The following is a 27407-nucleotide window of genomic DNA, read 5'->3' on the forward strand; positions in this document are numbered from 1 at the left end:
AGGTGGTCTATATTTTCTTCTCCTTTAGGCAACAATCTGAAGTTAACTTTAATTCCTTTCATCCTACTAAACCAACTTTTTCAAATCTTTTTTTGTGAAAGTCAGACAGTAAATATTTTAGGCTTTGTGGGCCACATATGATCTCTCTCACATATTTCTCTTTCTTTTCTTTTACTTTCATAGTCCTTTAAAAATGCAGAAAGCATTCTTAACTTAATGGGCTATTTAAAAATAGACCATAGATTAGATTTGATCTATTGGTTGTAGACTGAATAGAAGAAGATGGTGTGTGAACCCTTATAAAACAAGGTTCATATGAGTGTCAGTCACTGCTCAGATCTTCTTACCATGTGAAACTTTTTTCTGTCTGCATTTTGTCTATATAATTTAAAAACTGAAAATGCACAGGACATAGCTAATGCTAGAGATGGGCTGAGACCCTATACAAACCTACAGAATTGCAGAATTTTATTGCTGGAAGAAATCTTAGAGATTATCTAATTTGAACCCCTTATTCATTTTACAGATAATACGACTAAAAACTCATAAATGTGATTAACTAACTTACAAATACTGGAGGGATAGCAGGCCTTCAAATGAATCTTTATGTAATTCAGTCAAATAATTTTCATTCAGAATTCTGGAAAATGAAAAAGTTATTTCTAGATTAAAATGCAAAGTACAACTATTTGCCACACAGGACTATGTCCTGCATGTGGGGGAAAGCTGGGTCATGGTCATTTCAAGACGGTGGTATCTGCTCTGCTTTCATTAAAACCTTTCCTTACATTTTCCTTGTTGTGTCCATCTCTGTCCACCACTACACACACACACACACGCACACACACAGGCACACACAGGAAAGCGCACACACACACAAGCACACCCCTACCCACTCTTCCCACCAAACTGCCTCCTCTCTAGATCCCAAAGTCCCTGTTAGAATCCACCTCTGGGTGGCACCAAGATCAGCAGAACTTCCATTTTCTCCTCTTTTCCCAAACCTAATGAAAGCCCCACATGGAACCATGTCAGGGCTGCAAGTGAAGCCATTCAACCTTTTACCCCCATCAAAAAAAATGTGAGAACTACAATGTGCATACAGTGTACAGGACATCAATGTTCTTTGTATTTTATTTAATTTAATTTCTGAGACAGGGTCTCACTCTGTACCCAGACTGGTGTCAAACTCCTGGCTCAAGTGATCCTCCTGTCTCTGCCTCCCAAAGTGTTGCGATTATAGACATGACCCACCTCACCTGGCCAAATATTCAGTTTAATAATTAAAAAGGAGATACCCATATTGTTACAAAAGAACATTGCTAGCATCCCAGAAGCCCCAGTGTGCCCCTTTCCAATCAAATCCCTCTTTCTAACCCAAATTAGGTAACAACTATCCTGACTTTTGTAATAATTGTCTTGCTTTTAAAATGTAGCTCTGGCCTGGCATGGTGGCTCATACCTGTAATCCCAGCACTTTGGGGAGCCAAGGCAGGTGAATCACCTAAGGTCATGAGTTCAAGACCAGCCTGGTCAACATGGTGAAACGCTGTCTCTACTAAAAATATAAAAATTAGCTGGGCATGGTGGCAGGCACCTGTAATTCCAGCTACCCGGGAGGCTGAGGCAGGAGAATCGTTTGAACCCAGGAGGTGGAGGTGGTGGAGGTTGCAGTGAGCCAAGATCGTACCATTGCACTCCAGCCTGGGCGACAAGAACAAAATTAGGTCTCAAAAAATAAATAAAGCAATTCTCCTGCCTCAGCTTCCCAAGTAGCTGGGATTACAGGCACCCACCACCACACCTGCCTAATTTTTGCATTTTTAGTAGAGACGGGGTTTCACCATATTGGCCAGGCTGGTCTCAAACTCCTGACCTCAGGTGATCCACCTGCCTAGACCTCCCAAGGTGCTGGGATTACAGGCGTGAGCCACCGCACCTAGCAAGTGTTTTATTTTTAATTTAGAACTCATGTATGGCTTGTCTATATAAGTTGAACTGGTAATGTGACACACAAACTGTTGTGAAAAATGCCAGTTACTTCGAATGTAAGCATTTTTTCCAAAATCATTTGTGTCTAAATCAATTCCTTCTACAAATCAGTAAGAAAAGGATAAAACAATTCAACAGGAAAAAGAACAAAGGATAGAATACTCAGAGAAGAAACACAAATGTTCCATAAACATATAATGATATTTAATTAAATTCATGAGTAATCAGAAAAATTCAAATTTAGGTGGAATCCCTTTTATTCATCCATAACATCAACAAAAAGTTGGAGAATACCCAGCGGTGAAAAGGTGTGGGGAAATGAATGATGTCATCTCCCCACACCTTTTCACCGCTGGGTATTTTCCAACTTAGAGTAAGTTGGCACAACATTTTTGAGGGCAATTAAAATTTTATATCTACATAGTCTTCACTTCAACAATTCCATTTCTAGATATCTATTCTACAGGAATACTTGCCCATGTTCACAAAGAAGCATGTACAGGGATTTCACTGCAGCAATGCATGTAACAAGAAAACTAAGCATAATCTAAACATTCATCAATGGGGGAATTATTAAATAAACTATGATGCATCCAGACTATGGATGATTCAGGAGTTTAAATGAATGGGGTCACCATCTGAGTACTGGGAAGGAAAGAAATCTAAGGCATATCATGAAGTGAAAGAATCAAATTGCAAGATGTTACCATTTATGTAAAGAAAAAAGATTTTTTGGCCGGGCGCGGTGGCTCAAGCCTGTAATCCCAGCACTTTGGGAGGCCGAGGCGGGTGGATCATGAGGTCAGGAGATCGAGACTATCCTGGCTAACACGGTGAAACCCCGTCTCTACTAAAAATACAAAAAACTAGCCGGGCGTGGTGGCGGGCGCCTGTAGTCTCAGCTACTCGGGAGGCTGAGGCGGGAGAATGGCATGAACCCGGGAGGCGGAGCTTGCAGTGAGCCGAGATCATGCCACTGCACTCCAGCCTGGGAGACACAGCGAGACTCCATCTCAAAAAAAAAAAAAAAAGAAAAAAGATTTTTGAAATCACACAGCAAATCTATTTTGCTTTATGTAAATATGTATGTAGGCAAATGGGAAAAAGTCTGGAAGGATGTACACTAAATGCAGAGTAGCATTACCTCAGGGATGAGGGAGTAGGGCACAAGGAGGGTTTTTGATATACCTGTTATTGCATTTTTACACATTAAAAATAGAATCGGACTGGGGGTAGTGGCTCATGCCTGTAATATGAGGATGTTAGGAGGCCAAGGTGAGAGGAGAACCTGAGCTCAGGAGTTCAAGACCAGCTTAAGCAGCATGGGAAGACCCTGTCTCTACAAAAAATACAAAATTGGGTGGGCGTGGTGGCATGCACCTGTGGTCCCAGCTACTTGGGAGGCTGAGGTGGGAGGATCGCTTGAGGCTGGGAGGTGAAGGCTGCAATGAGATGTAATTGTGCCACTGCACTCCAGCCTGGGGGACAAAGTAATATCCTGACTCTGAAAAAAAAAGAGGAAAAAAGAGAATATAACCATGTATTATTTGTATGATAAATAAATTTAAGTTGCCTCTTAAAGAGAGCCTACCAAATTTAATTTTAAAAAAACCATAGGATTGCAATCAACAGAGGCTGATTTGGGGAATGGAGGGGAAATATCTTTTTTCAGAGGTATTGACCTCAAAATTCTGGACCGAGAAGGATCTTACAATGCAGTTAGTTTTCTGTCATATTCAGAGAGAATATATACTCACAGTTTCTCGGTCCAACTGTATGCTTTCCATACATTTCCATCAATGTGAGAAATATAGTTTCCTTGGAAATTTCTGTGAAGAAACACAGTTTATATCCTTGAATAGGTAGGAAAAGAATGAACAGGATAAGTAAAAGAATCGTGGCAACCTTGTCGGAGATATTCAGTTACAGAAAATAACACCTGCTTTCTCATTTCCAGAGCTATCAGCTTCCCAGTTTGCACAATTCATCAAGAAACAATGCGGGGCCACTGGCACAAATGATGAGGCATCTCCTGGAAGCTTAACTTCCTATCCGTCCCATCTCTTGGACAAACAGTGCCAGTTAATTACTTTGAATGTAAGTATTTTATCAAAAAGCACTTATGTGTCTAAACAAACTCCTACAAATCAATATAAAAATGGTAAATAATTCAACAGAAAAAATGGGCAAAAGCTTATCACTATCAATAAATAAGTAGAAAGAAACCCTATGCCAGGTAGCACCAAAGCTTTGCCCTCTGCTGAAACATCCTAGGCTTTTTCTTTCCACTCTTATTACAACCGACCTCATTTGGCCCCTTCACACTTGACTCCTACGTTTTGCGAGACCTTTCTATGTTGTCTCCCTGAAATAAGCTATTCCTTTTGGGCGCTCTACATATGGATTCTAAAATAATCCTTTGCATGTCTACACTTGAACATAAAGCAAAAAACAAAATAAAATAATTCTCCTGTTTTAGTAATTTAACCTCTCTTGCTTGGAAACTTTCAATGGCTTTCCATACCTCACTGTGTAACTTTCAAACTCCTATAGCTGATAGTCAAGGTTTTACATAATCATATCTGCATTGCTCCCTCACCTAATTCTTTGCAGCCAGATTGGTCTACTAAATTCCAACCATACCTGTAGCCATGCCTTTGCCTAGACTGTACTCCCATTTTTTTTCTATTTAACAAATTACAGCTAGTCTTTAAGACCCAAGTAAAGTTTTAGCTTATCCATATAGCTTTCCTTGATCTCCGCACCTCAAGGATCACAGATTCTGGTAAATTCTAGTACCGATAGTATGCATTTTCTTTTAGTGATTAATTATATATACCTCCCTTTTTATGCCTATTCTATTTCTTCCCTCCTATCATTTTCATGTTCTGGAGACAGTAGCATACTTGGCCCTGGGTTTGACACAAAACGAGTGCTACATATAGAAAGCCAGGGACAACGATGAGTTGTGGACATAACTAAAGGACTGAGTAATCATGTGAACAGCCAACACTCCTACATATGCTAGGCACTGATGAAGTGTTTCATATATTCACTCACCTACATTTCACAACAATCCTATGAAATGGGAACTAGCATAACCCCCAGTTGAAAGGTGAGGAAACTGAGTCACAGAGCAGAATAACTTGCTCTGGGTCACCAACCTAATAAACAGACCTGGGTTCAACCCCAGGTAGCCTGGCTCCGGAATCAACTCTTAACCACTTAGAGCCTCATCACTGAAATCGGGAGAGGGACAGGCTGCTGTAAAGAGGGTGAAGCAAAATGGGAGGAGAGTGGCGGTTAAGCAATGATGTAATGGGGCTAAATAAAAATGGATGAGAAAACAAGTAAGAGTAAAAGCTGGAGTAAAAGTAGAAGACTGGAGAATGGGTCTAACATTAAAGGAGAATGAGAAGGGAGAGTTGACAAGCAAAGGTGAAAGCAGAAAGTCAGTTGTCAGTATGGCTTGGGGAGATAAAGAAAGCCAGGAAGGCCTCCAGGAAAACGCTGCCATGTCAGGCAGGACACAGAGGACAATTGGGGAAAGGTGATTCTTACAAGATGGTGAAGGTGCCATTGTAGGTGTTGGGCTCTGGCACAGGCACTTGGCGGAGCCTCTGCTTTGGGCTGAGATTAACACATGACAGTGTCTCATCTCCACAGGTACAGAGCTCACATATGTTGGTGCTTGTGGAGGCCTTCTGTTGCTCTGATGCAGTTAAAGCCTTATTTTGGGCGTGACTTTCAGACTGTACCAGTGAATCCCGAGTGGGTTCTAGTTCAGTATGTGGACCTGTGACTTCAGTCAGGCTTTGATGCAGAGTCTGAACCTGGTCTGAATGAGAAGCTGTAGTCGTCTCCAGGGCTGTAGAATGTCCAGTCTCTGTAATGGGCTCTGGAGTTACAGCAAGCCCCGGGTCTGGAGGCTGAGTTGAGGTCTCCTCTGTGGTTGGAGATGGTTTAACCTCTGTAGTAGGTTCTGTAGTTATGGTAAGCTCCAGGGCCAGAGGTTGAACTGTGGCTTGAATCAGGTGTGAATGCTGAGCCTGACCCTTGTCTGAAGGTGGAAGTGTCACCTCAGGGTGTTCTGGAGGAGGAGCTGTAGTCATCAGGGCTGTAGAAGGTTCAACCTCCGCAGTGGGTTCTGGAGTGCTGGTAAGTCCCAGGTCCAAAGGTTGAACTGTAACGCTGGGTGACATTGGATGCTGAGCTTCATCCTGACCTGGTGTTGGAATTGTTACCTCTTGATGTACTAGAAGTTGGGGTACAACTTTCTTAGGAGGCTGAGTTGGGGTCTCCTGCATGGTTGGAGAAAGTTCAACCTCTGTTGTGGATTCTGGAGTGATGGTAAGCCCTAGGTCCAAAGGTTGAATCGTGGCTTGTGTCAGGTGTAAATCCTGAGTCTGAACCTGGTCTGAAGGTGGAAGTGTCACCTCAGGGTGTTCTGGAGGAGGAGCTGTAGTCGTCAGGACAGTAGAAAGTTCAACCTCTGTTGTGGATTCTGGAGTGATGATAAACCCCAGATCCAAAGGTTGAACTGTGGCTTGAGTCAGGTGTAAATACTGAGTCTGAACCTGGTCTGGATGTGGAAGTGTCACCTTAGGATGTTTTGGAGGAGCTATAGTCTTCTTCAGGGGTGTAGAATGTTCAGCCTCCGTAGTGGGTTCTGGAGCGATGGTAAGTCCCAGGTCCAAAGGTTGAACTGTAACGCTGGGTGACATTGGATGCTGAGCTTCATCCTGACCTGGTGTTGGAATTGTTATCTCTTGATGTACTGGAAGTTGGGATACAACTTTCTTAGGAGGCTGAGTTGGGGTCTCCTGCATGGTTGGAGAAAGTTCAACCTCTGTCACGGATTCTGGAGTGATGGTAAGTCCCAGGTCCAAAGGTTGAACTGTGGCTTGAGTCAGGTTTGAATGCTCTGGAGGTTGAGCTACAACTACATTAGGGAGCTCTGGAGTCTGAGCTGGGGCCTCCTGCTGGGTTAGAGAAGACTCACCCTCCTCAGCGGTCTGTGGATGCTCAGCTGCAGCCTCCTGCTGGGTTGGAGAAGGGTTCTCACTATTAACAGGTTCCGGAGATTGAACTGAAGTCTGTTGAATTGCTGAAGGTCCAGCCTCTTCCAATGACTCTGGAGGCAGAGGTGGGCCCCCATGCTGGATGGTGGGAGGTTCTACATCATTACCTGGCCCTGAGAGCTGAGCTGTAGCCTCCTGGGGGACTGGAGAAGTTCCCACCTCTGCACTAGGCTCTGTTGCTATGGTGAGCTGCACATCTGGAGGCTTAACAGAGACACTGGGCAAATCTGAATGCTGAGTCTGATGGTGACCAGGACGTGAAACTGTGACTTCATGATGTTCTGGAGGCTGAGCTGGGGTCTCCTGCTGGGCTGGAGAAGATTCAACCTCCCCAGAAGACTCAGAAGGCTGAGCTGGCTGCTCCTGCTCACTGGGGGAAAGTTCAGCCTCTATAGGAGGACCTGGAAGCTCAGTTGGGGCCTCTTCCTGGATTGCTGAAGGTTCTGTCTCTTCTGGAGGCTGAGCTGGGGTCTCCTGCTGGGTCTGAGAAGATTCAACCTCCCCAGAAGACTCAGAAGGCTGAGCTGGCTGCTCCTGCTCACTGGGGGAAAGTTCATTCTCCATAGGAGGACCTGGAGGCTCAGTTGAGGCCTCCTGTTGGGTTGCAGAAGGTTCCGCCTCCTCTGGAAACTGAATCGGGGCCTCCTGCTGGGCTTGGAAAGATTCTGTCTCATTGGTAGGCTCTGAAGTTATGGTAACCTCCACGTCTGCAGGTTTAACTGTAATGTTGGGCAAGTTATAATGAGCTTGATCCTCACCTGGAGGATGAACTGTCACCTCATGATTTGGTTCAGTTTGAGCTAGACTTTCCATAGAGGACTCTGGAAGCAGAGCTGGGGCCTCCTGCTGGGTTGAAGAAGGTTCTACCTCCTCAGGGAGCTGTGGAAGCTGCCCTGGGGCTTCTTCCTGGAGTGAAGAGGACTGGATGTCTTCCAGGGTCTCTGGATTTTGAGTTTTGGGCTCTTGCTGGAATTCCTCAGGGATCCCTGAAGGCTTATCTGAGTTCACCCGGAGTTCTGGAGGCAGGCTGCTGGGATACAGTATATCCATATTTGAATATTCATCTTGCAGAATTCGGGGAGTAAGCGTATAGGGAGTCTCCTGTGGGAGATCAGACAAGCCGGAAGACCAACGTTCAGTAGGTCCCAGGGTGTTAGAGGTCAGCTGGAGCTGGTGTTTGACCCACTCCAGAGGCTGAGCCTCCTGGACTAGTAGCCACAGGAGTTGCCACGTGAGGAGGAGCCGTGGGCCCCAGAGAGGTAGCAGGGACATGACAGGCGCTGGCGCCACGCACTGAGCGGGAGTCATTCTGGCAGCCCTGAGACCATCACGCCTCTGCTAAGTGTGCGCCCCGCCCCGTCTTTATGACACCTTTATTTATGTCACCTTTTTTAGGCTCCAGTCTAGATCTGCTCCATGTCACCAGGGCAAACTTAGGTCACAATCCCTCCTAAGCCCCGCCTCCCACCCCGCCCGGCCGGAACACCCCTCCCCTCCCCTTAGGGAGGAAGGATTTGGGCCGCAGACCCGGGTGGTCCCAGGACTCCAGCAGCCCGTTGTGGTGGGGTGGGGGCGCGGCAGAACTTCCCAAATAAGTCAGGGGAGCTCACTTCAGGATCTTCAGAAGTGCTAGTCGGGCTCTGGCAGCCTGAACTCTTCCTCCTCCAAGGTGAAATCCGAGCATACTCTTGCTTTCAGGGAGAGCAACTGAGCTGCAAAATGGGCGCCAGTTCGGGTGGCAGGCACAACGCACATTACAGTCATTTATTCCAAAATGTTGCCATTTTCGCTAAACTTTCGGTATCTTTTGTTGCATGTTTTGCATGTTTGATAATGAATTCACCATCCTATTAGGTAGGGGCTACCAGGGAATAAGCGAGGACTCCACATTTTCTGTAGGAGGGGTGTTGGGGGTGGGCAATTCAGTCTGGGAGAGAAGGCTTTAATCGGAGTCAAGAGCCCTTTGCACTAGCCTAGGAGGAGGCTGAACTGTCATCCTGCCTTGACTCAACACAGCTATTACCCTAGAAGTTACAGCGCCACCCTTCAGAGATCTACCCTGTGTGCACACATGGAGAGGAGGCTTAGGCTGTTGAAGTCAACATGTTAATTTCTTGAAATTGGGCTATAACTAGGACCCAGCTGACTTCCCCCACAGCCATTCTTACCTATTTTATTACTGTCTGGCACAATTATCAGCATGTAAACTCCAAGAAGGTGCTTCATCTTATTCCAGTGCCTAGCAGAGGCACAGGGTGCATAGTAATGGTTTTAAAATTGAAGGGGGGCCAGGTGCGGTGGCTCACACCCGTAATCCTAGAACTTTGGGAGGCCGAGGTGAGTGGATCACTGAGGTCAGAAGTTCGAGACCAGCCTGACCAACATGGTGAAACTCTGTCTCTACTAAAAATACAAAATTAGTCAGGCATGGTGGTGCATGCCTGTAATCCCAACTACTCAGGAGGCTGAAGCAGGAGAATCGCTTGAACCTGGGAGGCGGAAGTTGGAGTGAGCTGAGATCACAACACTGCACTCCAGCCTGGGCAACAAGAGCAAAACTCCATCTCAAAAAAATAAAATAAAAAATAAAATTGAAGGGATTCCAAGATTCACCTCACTTAGGGATGGATCTATTGTTATAATTAGATTTGTGAAATCAGTGCTGACTTCCTCTCACATTTCATAGGAACCTAGACTTCTTAAAGCTTGAAGTTTACTGGGTGGGTTTTATTTAAATTGAATTAAAATAATTATTTTACAGGGAAAAACTTCAAAACACATTGCAACTTTGGGGTGAAAGTTAAATATAACACTGTAGCCCCAAATTAAGTTCCCATTGAAATGAAACTTTTGCTCCTTTTTAAAAAAAAAATCCATAAATAGTAAATAATGACTGTTTTCTTTTGAGATTAATTTAGAAACTTATTCCCTATTTAAGAGCTTTCATATGCAGTCATGCATTGCCTGCCATGTGAGGAGCTTGAGAAATGTGTCACTGGGTGATTTCACCATTGTGCTAACATCATAGTGTATACTTACACAAACCTAGGTGGTGTAGCCTAGAGTACACCTAGGCTATATGGTAGGGCCTAGGACTCCTAGGCTACAAACCTGTACCCTATGTTACTGTACTGAATAATAAAGGCAATTGTAACATAATGACAGGTATTTGTGTATGTAAACCTGGAAAAGTTACAGTTAAAATACTGTATAAAAGATAAAAACAGGGCCTGGGTGCAGTGGCTCACACCTGTAATCCCAGCACTTTGAGATGCCGAGGTGGGTGGATCATCTGAGGTCAGGAGTTTGAGACCAGCCTGGCCAACATGGCGAAAACCAGTCTGTACTAAAAATACAAAAATTAGCTGAGTGTGGTGGCGCGTGCCTATAATCCCAGCTACTCAGTAGGCTGGGGTAGGAGAATCACTTCAACCTGAGAGGTGGAGGCTACAGTGAGCTGAGATCGCGCCGTTGCACCTCAGCCTGGGCAACAGAGTGAGACTCCATCTCAAAAAAACAAAAAAACAAAACACAAAAATGGTATACCTGTATAGGGATAGCTCCATCATAATCTTATGGCACCGCCATCATATATGTGGTCTATTGTTTTTTTTTTGTTTTTGTTTTTGTTTTTTGAGACAGAGTCTCGCTTAGTCGCCCAGGCTGGAGTGCAATGGCGCGATCTCGGCTCACTGCAAGCTCCGCCTCCCGGGTTCACGCCATTCTCCTGCCTCAGCCTCCCGAGTAGCTGGGACTACAGGCGCCCGCCGCCTCGCCCGGCTAATTTTTTGCATTTTTAGTAGAGACGGGGTTTCACCGTGTTAGCCAGGATGGTCTCGATCTCCTGACCTCGTGATCCACCCTCCTCGGCCTCCCAAAGTGCTGGGATTACAGGCGTGAGCCACCGCACCCGGCATGTGGTCTATTGTTGACCGAAACATCGTTTTGCAGCACATGATTGTAAATGATTGACAGAAAGATCTTCAGCAAAATATTCCACCCAAGATATATGGGAGATACTGAGATCCAAGTAATAAGCCATATTTGAAAGGCATTATAGTTTTCGAAAGCTGTAGCACAATCATTCTTAAGGCCAGTTAGTTTCTCCCCACATCTCTGGGATCCTGTTTGAAGGGAGTTCTAAAAAGGCCTGTGTTCAAGCAGCCCAGCATCCCTTACTCCTGGGGCTGGGGGAGACTAACCCCTCTACTGTGTCCATAACTGTAGTAATACAGTCCTCTTTCCCTTCTTAATCTAAGAATGACAGGAATTATCAGTAATGCTGTAGTGTAGATCAGGGATCCCCAACCCCCAGGCCATGGATGGATGGGGTATTGGTCCAGGGTCTGTTAGGAACCAGGCTGCACAGCAGGAGTGAGTAGCAGGTGAGTGAGCATTACCGCCTGGGCTCCGCCTCCTGTCAGATCAGTGGCGACAACAGATTCTCATAGGAGCACAAACCCTATTGTGAACCGCACACACAAGGGATCTAGGTTGCCTGATCCTTATGAGAATCCAATGCCTGATGATCTGTCACTGTCTCCATCACCCACAGATGGGACCATCTAGTTGCAGGAAAACAAGCTCAGGCTCCCATTGATTCTACATTATGGTGAGTTGTAGAATTAGTTCATTATATATTACAATGTAATGATAATAAAGTACACAATAAATGTAATGCACTTGAATCATTCTGAAACCACCCCCACCCCCACCCCCAGCCTGGTCTATGGAAAAACTGTCTTCCATGAAACCAGTCCCTGGTGCTGGTGTAGAGACTTCCGTAAAATAACCAAAATAGGGTTTTGCTATGTGGCTACTCTGGTAGCTCTCTATGAACTGAATTCACAGCCTTGTAAAATGAAGTCCTTCAAGTACCTTCAGTAACTAAAACTGCTCTGATGGGTTCATAACAAAATGATCTTATTCTAAGTTCTGCTCTATCATGAAGACTGAAAGTCCTATTGGATTTTTTTCTTTTCTTTTTTTTTTTTTCTGAGACACGGTCTTGCTCTTGTTACCCAGCTGGAGTGCAATGGCGTGATCTTGGTTCACTGCAACCTCCGCCTCCCGAGTACAAGTGATTCTCCTGCCTCAGCCTCTCGAGCAGCTGGGATTACATGTACCCGCCACCATGCCCGGCAAATTTTTTGTATTTTTGGTAGACATGGGGTTACTCCATGCTGGCAAGGCTGGTCTCGAACTCCCGACCTCAGGTGACCCACCCGCCTCAGCCTCCCAAAGTGCTGGGATTATAGGTGTGAGCTACTGCGCCCGGCCACATTTTTCTTCGTTAATTTAAGAAGTCTCCAAGATGAACAGTGCCCTTCCATACTATGCATCCTGATCAAATCTCTATCAATTCTTAAGAAAGATCTCAGCAAATTTTATATCAAGCCCTTCCCTCCAGGTCAATTCAAGACACCTGAATACCATGTAAGGCTATTAAGTGCCTCATGAGTAGTAACAATTTCTCCCTTTTTCCAGTGTTACACTACCATTGCTCATTCTGTTTTTTTTTCAATTAGCATAGATTTTAAAGCTGTAAGGCATTAAACATTAAAACAAGTTCAATAGCATGCTCTCCTCTTACTAAAAAAACCAGTTTTGAGAATTATTTTCAGTAAACTTTAATAACATCTATAAAGTCTGAACGCAGTGCTCTACTATGTTAGGATACTTTGAAAGAATTACTTCCTAAAGGATCAGCAGTTCTTCACGACACACTTTTTTTACATTAAAGTTTTTAAAATTAAGTTAACCTGGATCCTGGATTCACTGTAACATTTTACCTAATTCATTTAATTCAGGCCAACACTATGAAGTCACAGTTATTATACTTTGATTTAAAAGGTATTTAGACTTTAGGTCAGTTTGAATGAAACCAAAATTCATGTAACTTTAAATTCCACACTTACCTACTGTCTTCTAACTGTATCACTGTCATTTGGCCCAAGTTTGCATAAATCCAACCTCTGATCTATTTGAAATCAACAAAGAAAGCAATGAAAACATTACCTGATATCAGGGATTCTAACATCTATAGAGTGACAATAATTTTCCACAATCTATTAGAAATCAAACCTATCATTTAAAGAATTCAGATTTCAAAAACTATGAAGTACTGGTGTATTACATTGCCAATATGCAGTCATTTTCTCTCCAAAACTTTTAGACCACTTTAGGCTGAGTCTTAATAGTTGTTGTTCTTAAGGAATTTATCCCTGAGCCTTGGTTTTCTCACATATGACAATATGTGAATCCTTATATTTTTTTAAGGATTAAATCAGATAATTATGCAAAACCCCCAGCATAGTGCCTGGGACGTAAGTGGTCAACAAATGTTAGTTGTCATTATTATTTTGTAACTAACTATTTCAAATGACATGTACACAAAAAAGTATTAATAAGAAGCCAAGAATAAACTGTAGAATCTGGGTTTGCATCAGTTCTGCCACTAACTCATTCAGGAGCAACTCACTTATTCTCTCAGATGCCTCATCTGTAAAAGAGATATAACACTGGTCTGACCCTGAAAGTTACAGTAAGGAACAAGGTCACCCAAAGCACGCTGGTTTTACTTTGATTACAGCACTTATAGCTGAATGCTTTTACAACTGCATGCCGCTGTCTACTTATTTGTGAATTGATAAAAGGAGGAGACCATATCTTAGTCTTTGTATTTTCCACTCCGACCTGGTAGAACATTGCATCAGGTAGGTGCTCAATGAATATTTGATAAATTCAGTATTACTGCACGTCAAAAAGGTCAAATAAATTAATACAATGAAACAGTCACAAGAAACACAAAGAAAAATCCATGCCCTTAAACTACAGTCCCTAGTTATCCAACCAAAAATTTAGACACTTTTCTCTTTGTAAAATAAATGGGTGCTACTGAGTTGACTATACAGTGGATTCTGCAGAGCAACTCCTCCTCTCCTATTCAGTCCTTCCAATGTGGCATGCTCCAGCATGCCTTTGCCCTTCCTTCTCAGAGGACAGGATTCATGCCTTTTTCTCCTTTATACAGCCAGGGTTTAGAAAGTAGCACATTCAGTCCTCAATAAATCTTGGGTAAATTGAACTAGGAATAATGTCAGACATTTGAGCTATAATTTTTCAGTTTGCTGAGTAAGAAAACAGTGCAATATGCAACTCGTTTTTTTCCAATCCCACTGTCCTTTCTCTCCTGTTGGTTACCCTGTCAGCCCAGAAATACAAGAACTTCTCAGATGCCTTTAAATACCTTGGACTAAGAACTTCTAGCTCAGTTTTCTGCCTTTTTCTTTTTTACAAGGTCAATACATACCTATGCTATGGTATCACACTACATTAAAAGAGACAATCTCTTAATATATTTAACACTCAATACTAAATTTACTCTGGTTTTTATTAATTTCTTTTTTTTTTTTTTTTTTGAGACGGAGTCTTGCTCTGTCGCCCAGGCTGGGGTGCAGTGGCTGGATCTCAGCTCACTGCAAGCTCCACCTCCCAGGTTTACGCCATTCTCCTGCCTCAGCCTACCGAGTAGCTGGGACTACAGGCGCTCGCCACCTCGCCCGGCTAGTCTTTTGTATTTTTTAGTAGAGATGGGGTTTCACCGTGTTAGCCAGGATGGTCTCGATCTCCTGACCTCGTGATCCACCCGTCTCGGCCTCCCAAAGTGCTGGGATTACAGGCTTGAGCCACCGCGCCCGGCCTATTAATTTCTTTAGGTACTATGCGAGTTTGTTTAGCATAAGAATCTGGGCTAAAATCCTATTACAATGACTAACGGTATTTTTTACATTATATAAAAAAGAATTCTATAGAAACAAACACACAATAAGAACCTGTTGAAAAAGGAATTCCCATTTATGCTCCAATGTAAAGACCCACCCAAAAGACTGTCACCTGATTGTGCTAAGTCACCTTATAAATCCATTATGAAAACCACTTCTAATGTCTTGATCTTGGTCTAATCTTCTAAATGCCCAGGTTGGTGATAAACTGAGCTACAGTTAAGTAGTTAATGGAGCTGTCATACTCTCAAAATAATGTTTAATCTTTCTTTAACTTCTAATTTTGTCACAGCTGTTTTATATATTATACCATTCTTATCCCTTCATAATTGCCCTTTAACTGCCACCTTAAATACTCCAATCACCTCAATAAAAACATTTCGTCCACAAATCAACCAAAACCAGAAAAGGGTACTAAGACATTTTAAAAGGCATATACTTCCTGACACCTTTCTTTTTGCCGTTCTGGATATCAATCATTTCTTAATACTTTTAAATTAACTGGAAATGAAGCACCAGCTCTCACTTAGCTGTAAGTTTCACGTATTTAAAACGTTTCATTTTTAAGTCTACAAAATAAATTTAGACCAGGAATTTTTACCAATGTTTCAGACATACACAAGAAGTTGTGTTTGAACCCCTACCAACATACTCAAATATATATCTTATTTATGTACATATATTTGAGAATACATATATAGTGTATGCATATATGTATATGCACACGTACATATACACATACACACACACACGTATATATCTTTTTTATTTTAAAAAGCGGTAGTATCTACTCACAACCAGTGTCTTTGAGGTGGCTGATGGCATTGGAAAGAAGACGAACACAACCGAGAAATCCAGCACCTTGTTTCTTATGGATCTTCTTGTGATTCCATACACTGATCGTAACTGAATCAGACTTTTCAATATACCAAAAAATCAAAACGGCTGCAAGAGTAAGTTGATAGTTACAGGCAGTTGGTGTAAAATTTTTCTTTTCTTCTTTTTATACCCTAAAGTTACAAATATGCTTCAAAGCTGGCTATATTATGCAAAATATGTCTTGAGTTAATCCACAGGATTGAATTTAAATTTTTAAAAATCTTGGAAGTAAAATTTTTAAAAACAATTTTAGTATATTTTTATCACATCTGCCAATCTCAAGCTGGGCTATAGTTCTGGTTAGTAAAAAGGCTATTTTAGTAGCTAGTGTCTAATAACACTAAGGGAGTTTATTAAATAACTTCTTTTCAAGACCGGCCTGAGCAACACAGTGAAACCCTGTCTCTACTAAAAATACAAAAAACTAGCCAGGCATGGTGGCGGGCACCTGTAATCCCAGCTACTCAGGAGGCTAAGGCAGAGAACTGCTTGAACACAGGCAGCGGAGGTTGCAGTGAGCCGAGAATGCACCACTGCTCCAGCCTGGGCGACAGAGTGAGACTCCGTCTCCAAAAAAAAAAAAAAAAAAAAAAAAAAAAAAAAACAACACTGCCTTTCGTTATAATGGAAGTTAATTTGAGAACTTCATTAAAACGTTCACACCAATAATCAAAGAAGAGCTGCAAAACAAAGTAAGGTACAGCCAATCAATCCTAGGAAGCAAACACAAGCAAGAGAAATGGCATGTAAAGGAACTGAAGAATAGCAAATACAAAAATTACAATATTCCCAATTCTAAAGAAAAATGAATGAGGCTGGTAATGAAAAAATAACACGTCTTACCTTAAGAGGCATCCAAATAGCATTCATAGTGTCAGGATATAAAGACAATACTCAGAAATGAGCAAGAAGTCTTAGTAATTCCCTCAATCACCAAGTATAAACAGGTAGGAAAATCTTTTGTTTCAAGAAGGTATCTGAAAGAGAGGACTTGCATTTAGACTAAAAAATAATCGACAAAATGCAAATAGTTTAAACTACCTGGGCAGGGATCTTGAAGTACTACTTGTCTCACCACATTTTACGACGTATAGAAAAGACAGTCCCCTTTAGAAAAGGGCAAATGTGTGTGTGTCTCCATAAATATGTGCAGAAACACACTTTACATAAAAAGAGAAATAAATATGTAACATATTTTAGATAATGTAAAATTGCTTATCAAATAATTAGCCAAAATCCCAGAAAGAATAATTTTCCAGGGTACTTCATAAACATTTAACGTGATTTGTTAATGATCTAAAAGAAGACCCTTGCCACATTTAATCGTATTTAGCAAAGTAAAACCTCTCTAATCATCCCGACTGTCTCAAGATTATGCTTAAGTTTCAGAGTCAATTTCACATGAAAAGTAAAACCTACTCTTGACTGAAGTACTAGAAACAAATAAAAGATCCTTCTTCTCCAGAGATCGTTAAAAGCAGACCGAGCAACTTAATTCTGAGGGTGGGAGGAAGGTAAATTTGCCTGGAGGCTGGAGGATAGACTAAATGCCCTTTGGTAGGATCCTCGTTTAAGCCCCGGGCCTAAATACAATTCCAGCTTAACCAGTTACTGCTTCGCTTAAAATGGAGGCTTGCCCGAGTAGGGACAAAAATAACAGTACCCACCTCATTAAAAATTAAATGTCGAAAAGTACCCTTATTTAAATAAAAATAAAAAATAAACACCTCTGGAGTGGACGTGTGCTTGCTATACGTTTGTCACTGAGGCTTCGAAGACTTGGCATCACTTTTCTTACCGTTCACCGGATTTTGGGGTAGGGGCGGGCTGAGGGGGCAGCAGTTTGACTTTTGACCCAAGTCTGAGGCAGGCTTCAGAGCCCCACCGGGGCCCCCAACTCCAGAGCCAGCGGGAGCAGAGAGGCGAGAGCCTGAGGTCGCACCTCACCGCACCACGGACCCCAGTCCCAAACCTACCCCTCATCCCTCCGCAGTGGGGCGCCTCCTTCTGCCCTATTCCCATTGTTAGGGAGGGGAGAGCGCGGGGTGGGCTTAGGGCAGGGGCCCCCCGTGGCCGTTGCCCGGCTCACTTCAGAAGGGACAGCACGCGGGATGCGACTTCCCCTCCTCTCCGCGTCAGTCAGTCCCACTTCGGCTCGGCCTGGCGCCCCGAGCTCCGCTCCGCGCCCCCAGCTGCGGCCCTGGCCCCGGCCCGCCCCCCGGGCAGCCAGGCCCCCTGCAACTCGGCCGGCAGCCTGCGGCCCAGGCCTACGAGTGGGCGCCGGGCGAGGGTCCCCGTGCCCCACACTAGCGTCCCCTCTTCCCCAGCCCCGCCGCTTCCAGGGCCCTGGGCGGTGCCCGCTCCCTGGGACCCTAGGCCCCCAGCCTCCCAGCCGGGCGGCTCCCTCAGGCTCCCCAGGTCGGGGGCCACCTCCTCTGCCTCACCATCACTCCTGCCCATGCGTGCCCCCACCCCATGGGCACTAGAGCCAAAGGCGGCTCCCTAAGCCCCGGACCTTCCAGCATGGCTTAACCAAGCCTAGAAGTGGGGGCGGGAAATCTTCCACCCTCCTCTGGCGCTCATTGGCCCTTCCAGGGCACATTGTGAGCGCCATTGGCTGAGGGATGGTGTCCGTCAGAGCGTTGGGGCGGGACAGAATGGGGAGAGGGATGCAGATGCCACGGCGTCTCTGTCTCGTGTTTATCGCTGTCTGTATCTGTCTCGGCCCTTGGATGAGAGGGCCCGCCTCGGCCTCCCAAAGTGCTGGGATTACAGGCGTGAGCCACCACGCTAGGCCAGAAAACCTTCATCAATTAATAATCTTTTCTCTGGCCGGTCTCGGTGGCTCACACCTGTAATCCCAACACTTTGGGAGTCCGAGGCGGGCGTATCACCTGAGGTTGGGAGTTCAAGACCAACCTAACCAACATGGAAAAACCCCGTCTCTACTAAAAATCCAAAAAAATTAGCTGGGCGTGGTGGCCCATGCTTGTAATCCCTGCAACTCAGGAGGCTGAGGCAGAAGAATCACTTGAACCCGGGAGGCAGAGTTTGTAGTGAGCAGAGATAGCGCCATTGTACTCCAGCCTGGGCAACAAGAGTGAAACTTTGTCTCAAAAAAAAAAAAAAAAAAAGAATATTTTCTCGGAGTTTATTAATTCTATTTAAATCAACCGCAGAAAACACCTTCAACACAGCTCCTCATTTCATATCTGTAAAATGGGGCAAAAACATAGTTCCCACCCCTTAGAGTTGTTGTGAAGATTAAATTAGTGAATACATATGATGGATTGCAGTGAGCCGAGATCGCGTCACTGCACTTCAGCCTGGCCAACAGAGCGAGACTCCATTGCTAAATAAATAAATAAATAGTACAGAAATACTATGACATGATGAGATGCAGAGTAATTTTTTTTTTTTTTTTTTTTTTTTTTTTTTTTTTTGAGACGGAGTCTTGCTCTGTCACCCAGGTTGGAGTGCAGTGTAGTGGCACCATCTCGGCTCACTGCAAGCTCCGCCTCCCGGATTCACGCCATTCTCCTGCCTCAGCCTCCCAAGTAGCTGGGACTACAAGCCACCACTGCCGGCTAATTTTTTTTGTATTTTTAGTAGACACGGGGTTTCACCTTGTTAGCCAGGATGGCCTGGATCTCCTGACCTCGTGAATCACCCGCCTCGGCCTCCCAAAGTGCTGGGATTACAGGCATGAGCCACAGCGCCTGGCCGAGATGCAGAATAATTTTATTATTCATTAAAATGTAGAATTCTTGGTAATTTGCCCGGTATCACAGAATGTAGAGATGAAGGCAATGTGTATCTTGTCACATCACCCTTTTCGTTAGTATGATCAACTGATGCAACAGGATTAGCCCCCTGAAAATTTTTCTCTGATATGATGACAATTGACTGGGATGATAAAACGAGGAGCCACTGCTGTCCTGGAGAAATCCAGGCACAATTAGATTATTCTGCCTTCATAACTTTGCAGCCGTCCCTCCCCACAGAGGCTTACAGATAATAATTAGCGCACATTCAAAGACACTTCTGTCTGTGGGAGAAAAATTATCTCTATTTTGTTTCATATACATCCATAGTTGAATTTTAATACAAAAGAAAAAATTATAATCTGACAAATGTTTACAAACAAGATACCTTCAAACAGATTTTACTCATTTTAACCTGGTGCATTATAATTGACAAATTGTACTGTTATATTCAAGGCAACAGAGTCTGCAGTCCAGGACCACTTAGCCCAATCTTTATGTAAGCTTAATTTTAATCTACCAGGAACAATAAACTCATTGTTGAATCCCAGTTGTGTGTGTGTGCACATGTGTACATAGCAGCTCCTTTCATAGAAAGAAAAGACATCTAGAGGTCGTCTTGTACTTTTACGTACAGGAATCATGATAAGATACAGAAGGATTATACGTAACCAGGGCTGGATTTTATAAGAGAAAATAATGTCTTTTTTGCGACAATAAATATACACAGTCAAAAGCTGTCTTTGAGACTCTAAACCAGCTTCTTCACGGAAGAGCAGATGTAGCATTTCCATGGAGCTGCGCTTGACCCCATAGTATCTTTTTTTCTTGCTTTCTTTTTCTTTTTTTTAATAAGCAGAGTTTTCTAGCTGCTGCCACAATAGTAAAACCATTTGATCCTGACAAGATAATGCTGCCGTTGACTTTGCTTTTTTCTTGTCCATTGGACAAAATTGGCCAACAATATAATTGGATTATTATGACCAATAAAAACAAAGTTTAGGCCAAATCTCGACTAAAAACATCTGGCTCCTTAATTTAAAATAGTTCAGACAACCAGATTCTTGCTGCATTTTATGTTAAACTTTAAGAAGCTGTAGACTGCAGTTTGTTGTTGTGAGACCTACAGAATATAGAAAAAAGGGAACAATTAAGCACCCTTCATTTTTGAAAACAATGATGCTTTATGCGGATGCCAAGGTCAGTCAGTCTGGGAGAAGCAGCCTTGTTCTTTCATTCACCCTTGGCAAGTGAATAAAAAAGAATGATTAATAAATTTTTAATCTATAATATTAAAACTTTTCACTGTACACTAAACATAATAGCTCACTGGAAAAAACCAATATGAAAAAAATACATATTTTTGTCTAATAAAGATTACAACATTTTCAACCAACTGGACAAATAAAGACATTTAGAGAAGATTACCATTGTAGTGAAAGGTGTGTGTGTGTGTATGTGTGTGTTTATTTACACTGATGAGGGGAATATAAAGGGAAAAATAATTCTAAAACAAAAGAAAAAGCAATCTTAAATCACATTTTTCTATTAAAGTCCAGGAAGTCTCCCTTCTAGTTTCACAGTTGTATTCAAAATTTTCATTGATAAACCAAATTACTGTACAGTCACCAGGACTAAGTCAAAGGACTTTATATTGCAATAGCAGATAAATACAGTATTCCAAGAGTTTACAATTTTTAAATGCATTGTTAAACATGGCTGCTAGAATAAATTTTTTACCACGATAAATCTTTTTTCTTTCTTTCTTTCTTTCTTTCTTTCTTTCTTTCTTTCTTTCTTTCTTTCTTTCTTTCTTTCTTTCTTCTTTCTTTCTCTTCTTTCTTTCTTTCTTTCTTTCTTTCTCTTTCTTTCTTTCTTTCTTTCTTTCTTTCTTTCTTTCTTTCTTTCTTTCTTTCTTTCTTTCTTTCTTTCTTTCTCTCTCTCTCTCTCTCTTCTTTCTTTCTTTCTTTCTTTCTTTCTTTCTTTCTTTCTTTCTTTCTTTCTTTCTTTCTTTCTTTCTTTCTTTCTTTTTTTTTTTGAGACGGAGTCTCGCTCTGTTGCCCAGGCTGGAGTGCAGTGGCACCATCTTGGCTCACTGCAAGCTCCACCTCCCGGGTTCACGCCATTCTCCTGCCTCAGCCGCCAGAGTAGCTGGGACTACAGGCGCCCGCCACCATGCCTGGCTAATTTTTTTTTTTTTTTTTAGTGGAGACAGGGTTTCACCATGTTAGCCAGGATGGTCTCGATCTCCTGACCTTGTGATCCTCCTGCCTCGGCCTTCCAAAGCACTGGGATTACAAGCTGAAGGAGGGTGCCACACTTGAGGGGCAAGGGAAGATCAGGTGGGGGACCCTGTGCTTCAGAGATTTGGTCACATCCATGAGGAGCACAGCAGGCCCTGCCAGATAAACAGACAAAATCAGGAGGGCTCCAAGGTGGGACAGAGAAGGAAGATTGTTAAAAATTGAATCTGCTAGGCCGGACATGGTGGCTCACACCTGTAATCCCAGCACTTTGGGAGGCTGGCACAGGCATATCACTTGAAGCCAGGAGTTCGAGAGCAGCCTGACCAACATGGCGAAACCCCATCTGTACTAAAAATACAAAAAATTAGCCAGGCATGGTGGTGCGAGCCTATAGTCCCAGCTACTCGGGAGGCTGAGGCAGAGAATTGCTTGGATCCAGGAGGTGGAGGTTGCAGTGAGCCGAGATCTCACCACTGTAGGTCCATCCTGGACAACAGAGCAAGACTCTGTATAAAATAAAAAAGAAAGAAAGAAAGAAAAAAATTGAATCTGCTGTGCCCAACCAAGCCATCAGCTGTGGGGTCCTGCCCTGAATCATTTACTCCTCACCGTATCCCTGGGACCCTCAGGGCAGGCAGGCAGCAGCAGATGTTTTCCAAGCCCTGCTGCTCCCAGGCCAACGTGACATCTGCAGTGACAATTTTAACAGGCTGGACACGCTTGTGTCCCCCTAGCACTTATCCTTGGCTCACTTGCCACTTGTGCCTTACCCAGTGGGGAGGAAGTGGCAAGGCCTTGGCTCTGGGTTCCACAGGTAGAGTTTTTCAGGGGAAAACAGTTAACTCATTCTTTACAAAACCTACCCAGGCCTGCTTTCAGCCACCCCTCCTGCTGAGATTATATGTAATATATAGTATTATATATAATTTTTTTAATAGAGACAGAGTCTTCCTCTGTCACCCAGGCTGGAGTATAGTGGCATGATCATAGCTCACTGCAGCTGCAAACTCCTGGGCTCAAGTGATCTTCCTGCCTCAGCTCCTCGAGCAGGAGGGACTAGAGGCATGCACCACCAGGCCTGGCTTTTTTTTTTTTTTTTTTTTTTTTTTTTTTTTTTTTATAGAGATAGGGAAGGTCTCACCATCTTGCTCAGACTGTTCTGGAACTCCTGGGCTCAAGTCAACCTCCTGCCTTGGCCTCCCAAAATGCTGGTATTACAGACATGAGCTACCGCACCTGGCCAAGAGACTATATATTTTGAGCAGCTGCTGGGAGGTGGGGACTAAGTTCTGGTCTAAGGAGAACTTCCTGGGAGTCCAGGAAAGAAATATCTGTCACTGTTGGTGCACAGTGAGTATGGTCCTCACTGGTCACCCAGAGGACAGGGTGTGGCTCTCTCCGCAGTGTAGTTCCCTAGCCCCAGAAAGCTGGACCTGGGCTCTCCCCAGTCACCAGAGATCCCTCTCCTTCCTACCCAACAAGGTGTTTGGCTGGCTGCAGCAACTGTGCAGACCCTGACTAGTGAACATTCCTGAGTACCAGGGTCTTGCCTTGTGTCCCGCCAGGGTCGTCCAGAAGGCTGTTGTGGGTAGGTGGGATCAGAAATTCAGGAAGCTGAAACAGCCAGAAGGTGGAACCCGGCCGGCTTCAGGGGACTGCCTGTGGAATGGACCGGCCCTGAATGAGTGGAACAGTGGATGGGCCTTGAAGGCAAGCTCAGGAGATGGGGCCTTGTGCACAGACAAGTCGCTAACCAGGAGCCCCACGCCTCATTCCAACCAGATCAGGGACCCCACCTGTCCACGTCCCCGCGCCAGGTGCGCTCCCCCTCCCAGGGCCGTAATTGCCGCCGCCATCCCCACGCGTCTCCAGGTCCAGTCTTTGTCCGTTCAGTTCCGAGGCCGCGCTTGGACTGGGGCGCCCACGACTGACCCTGGAGGCTCAGCAAACGGCGCAGCTGCAGGGACGCCCTGTCCTGCAGGCAACTGGGCTCTCGCGAGGCAGCAGGTGCCGAGGACTAGCCGCAGATCTGGTGTGCAGAACCTTGGATTAGAGTCCCCGCCTCAGAGCCCCTCCGCTGTGTGACGTGGAGGCCTCGGCCGCCCTCTGAGAGCCTTCGTGGATGACAGCTGATGCTTGGGCCTACCTTCCTCGGCTGCTGAGAGGCTCAGAAGGGACCGCGCGTAAAATGCCTTGGATTCTTAATTCTACTTAATTCCATTTACTTCCTTCCTAGGAACGGTCTATGGCTTCCGTCCCCGTCATAGCGCTGCGCAGCGGGACCGCTCTGCCCTGTTGCCCTCGAACAGCCCGTCCGCACTCCATTGCCTCTCGAGGTGCCGTTATTTTGCCTTTTAACCTGGGGCTGGAGGTTGCAGATGAGGTTGCAAGTCTGGGCCGGCGGGGGCCTGAGGGTCGGTTGCAACCAACACCCGAGACGGTGTCTACACTGGAATTTCAAGCCAACCGAAAGAGGGCTCCAGGGGCGCGACCAAGGTTCGGTCTTCTGCCTCCGGTTGCGAGCTGCTGGATGGATCGCCAGCCTTCCCCCGCGGCTCCCTCCTCCACATCCCTGACCCTAAGCTCGGCAAGATCCCCCAAGCGCAGGCCCAGGCTCCGCACAGCTCGTGGGCCATGAGGTCCAGGTCCTGAAGCTCGGCCCCGCTGGGACTGTCCCTCTGCCTCTATTTCCAGGGTAAAAACAGCAGAACCAGGCCGGGGTCTGGTGAGCCAGGCAGGGACCTCTGTTGCAGGCTTCCTGCGGCTACTTCCAGGGTGCTGTCCACCCCGTGGTGCTGAAGCGCCCCACTCCCCTCCGCCATCTACCGGAAGCCGCGTCCGCGCTGCAGCCTCCACTCAGGATTCGACCCGAACTCCAGGACGTGTCCACACTGGTCCAACAGCCCTCATGGATCGTCGCCTGCCTCAACTGTTCAGACCACCGCGGGTTTCACCCGGAAGCACTGGGAAGGTCGGAGCTTGCCTGAGAAGGCTCTGCGAAGGTCCATGCTCTGTCCAGTCCCAGGCAGCGCGAGAGAGGTGGGCGAAGCTCTAACCCCATGTTCTGCCCTGGCACTGGCAGGAATTCACATATTATGGAGATAGTCCTCGCTCACTCCAGACCCGTCCTATAATTGTATGGGCCCTGGGAAAGTTTCCCTCGGCTTTTAGAATCTCAACCCCGGCGTGGCCATCCGAGCTGTGCCAACACCGCTACCTGCGAAGCAGGAGAGAAAAACCCCTGGAATTCCTCTTGCACATCTTTCACAAAGAGAACATGCCCTTCTTTGACACTGGGTACAGCAACTTCGAGACCAGATTTTTGATCCTCAGCATGTAAAATCACAAGCTTGGGCGGGTGCAGTGGCTCACGCCTGTAATCCCAGCACTTTGGAAGGCCGGGGTGGCGGCTCGCTTAAGGCGAGGAGCTCAAGACCAGCCTGGGCAACATAGTGAAACTCGGTCTCAAAAAAAAAAAAAAAAAAAAAAAAAACACCATAAAAATTAGCTGGGAGTGATGGCGCTGCACCTATAGTTCCAGCTACTTGGGAGGCTGAGGTGGGAGGACCACCTGAGCCCAGGAGGTTTCAGTGAGCTATGATCACACCACTGCACTCCAGTCTGGGCAAGAACATGTCAAAAAAAGAAGGAAAGAAAGAGCAGGGCAAGAACATGTCAAAAAAAATAAAGAAAGAGGAAACAGAAATAAAGAAGAAAGAAAGAGAGAGAGAGAGAGAAAGAAAGAAAAAGAAAGAAAGAAAGAAAGAAAGAAAGAAAGAAAGAAAGAAAGAAAGAAAGAAAAAGAGAAGGAAGAAAGAGAAAAGACAAGAAAAGAAATGTCTTTCGTTTTTGGAAAGCTTGAATGGGAGATAGGCTCATGAACTTAAAATACCTTTTTCAGTTACAGTGTGACTGGAATATGTCAGATTTTTGTATTACACCCCGAGCCTATAATGAGTCTAAGCATCACTGGGACATGGTTAGATGCCATCTACAAGGAAGAAAAAATAATCTTACTTTAGATATTTCAAAATTAAAAGAACAAAATTTTGAGGCATCGAAAGCTCATTTAAATCTGGTGCCAAAAACTGAGACAATCATAAAAGCTGCTGATGGCCTCACAAATCTTAACCCCGTCACTTAGGTTAAAATCATTGAAAGTTCCACTATTGTAAATTTCATATTAATCCTTGCATGTCTGTTCTGTCTGTTGTTAGTCTACAGGTGTATCCAGCAGCTCTGAAGAGACAGCAACCAACAAGAACGGGCCATAATGATGATGGTGGTTTTGTCAAAAAAAAAAAAAAAAAAAAAAAAAAAAAAAAAAAAAGTGGGGAGATATGTAGGGAAAAGAAAGAGATCAGACTATTATTGTGTCTATATAGAAAAGGAAGACATAAGGAACTCCATTTTGACCTGTACCCTGAACAATTGCTTTGTCCTGAGATGCTGTTAATCTGTAACTTTGCCCAACCTTGAGCTCACAAAAACATGTGTTGTATGGAATCAAGGTTTAAGGGATCTAGGGCTGTGCAGGATGTGCCTTGTTAACAAAATGTTTACAGGCAGTATGCTTGGTAAAAGTCATCGCCATTCTCCATTCTTGATAAACCAGGGGCACAATGCACTGCGGAAAGCTGCAGGGACCTCTGCCCCGGAAAGCCAGGTATTGTCCAAGCTTTCTCCCCATGTGAGAGTCTGAAATACGGCCTCATGGGATGGGAAAGACCTGACCATCCCCCAGCCCAACACCTGTGAAGGGTCTGTACTGAGGAGGATTAGTAAAAGAAGAAGGCCTCTTGCAGTTGAGATAAGAGGAAGGCCTCTGTCTCCTGCCTGCCCCTGGGAACGGAATGTCTTGGTGTAAAACCCGATTGTACATTTGTTCAATTCTGAGATAGGAGAAAAACCGCCCTGTTGTGGGAGGCGAGACATGTTGGCAGTAATGCTGCTTTGTTATTCTTTACTCCACTGAGATGTTTGGGTGGAGAGAAGCATAAATCTGGCCTACGTGCGTATCCAGGCATAGTGCCTTCCCTTGAACTTATTTGTGACAGATTCCTTTGCTCACGTTTTCTTGCTGACCTTCTCCCCACTATCACCCTGCTCTCCTACCACATTTCTCTTGCTGAGATAGTGAAAATAGTAATCAATAAATACTGAGGGAACTCAAGAGACCGGTGCCAGTGCAGGTCCTCCATATGCTAAGCGCAGGTCTCCTGGGCCCACTGTTCTTTTCCTATACTTTGTCTCTGTGTCTTATTTCTTTTCTCAGTCTCTTGTCCCACCTGACAAGATATACCCACAGGTGTGGAGGGGCAGGCCACCCCTTCATTGTACTGGGCTGCTATAAAAAACGTGTATGTGACTGAGGGTCAGAGTCAAAAAGAAGTATGAAAGACATTGCTTTTAAGCAACTGCTGTGATGTTAAGAACATCATTTATTCTTGCATATCTACCCTGCAAATAATTCTCGAATTTGGGAGACACATTTGGGGCCATATCCTGTCACCATGGCTAGCTGAAAGGCAGAGATACCGAGTCCTAGCTCTGATCCCATTGTTCGTGATCAGAGCTGGGATGCCATGCTGTCCTATCCACAGTATTCTGCTATCAACGGGTAACCTTCATCTTTTAGCTGCAGGTTCACCTGAAGTGATC

General features: G+C 44.6%; 1 protein-coding gene across 9 annotated transcripts in view; it reads right to left on the minus strand.

Moving 5' to 3' along the window:
* LOC105468171 (leucine-rich repeat-containing protein 37A3-like) overlaps positions 1-18199 on the minus strand; it is a 40758-nt gene extending 22559 nt beyond the window's left edge. The window contains exons 1-6 of one of the 9 annotated variants that reach the window (XM_071083308.1): positions 18181-18199; positions 16580-16713; positions 15653-15802; positions 12992-13053; positions 3750-3821; positions 569-640 (exon numbers count right to left, since the gene is read on the minus strand). In XM_071083308.1, the coding sequence (XP_070939409.1) occupies positions 569-640; positions 3750-3821; positions 12992-13053; positions 15653-15682 (236 nt within the window). In that variant the 5' untranslated portion in view covers positions 15683-15802; positions 16580-16713; positions 18181-18199. The other 8 variants (XM_071083307.1, XM_071083306.1, XM_071083305.1 and 5 more) reach the window with 8 other exon arrangements.
* Between the last annotated feature and the right edge of the window lie 9208 nt (positions 18200-27407).

This window comes from Macaca nemestrina, chromosome 17 (genome assembly GCF_043159975.1).
Source record: "Macaca nemestrina isolate mMacNem1 chromosome 17, mMacNem.hap1, whole genome shotgun sequence".
NCBI classification, from domain to species: Eukaryota; Metazoa; Chordata; class Mammalia; order Primates; family Cercopithecidae; genus Macaca; species Macaca nemestrina.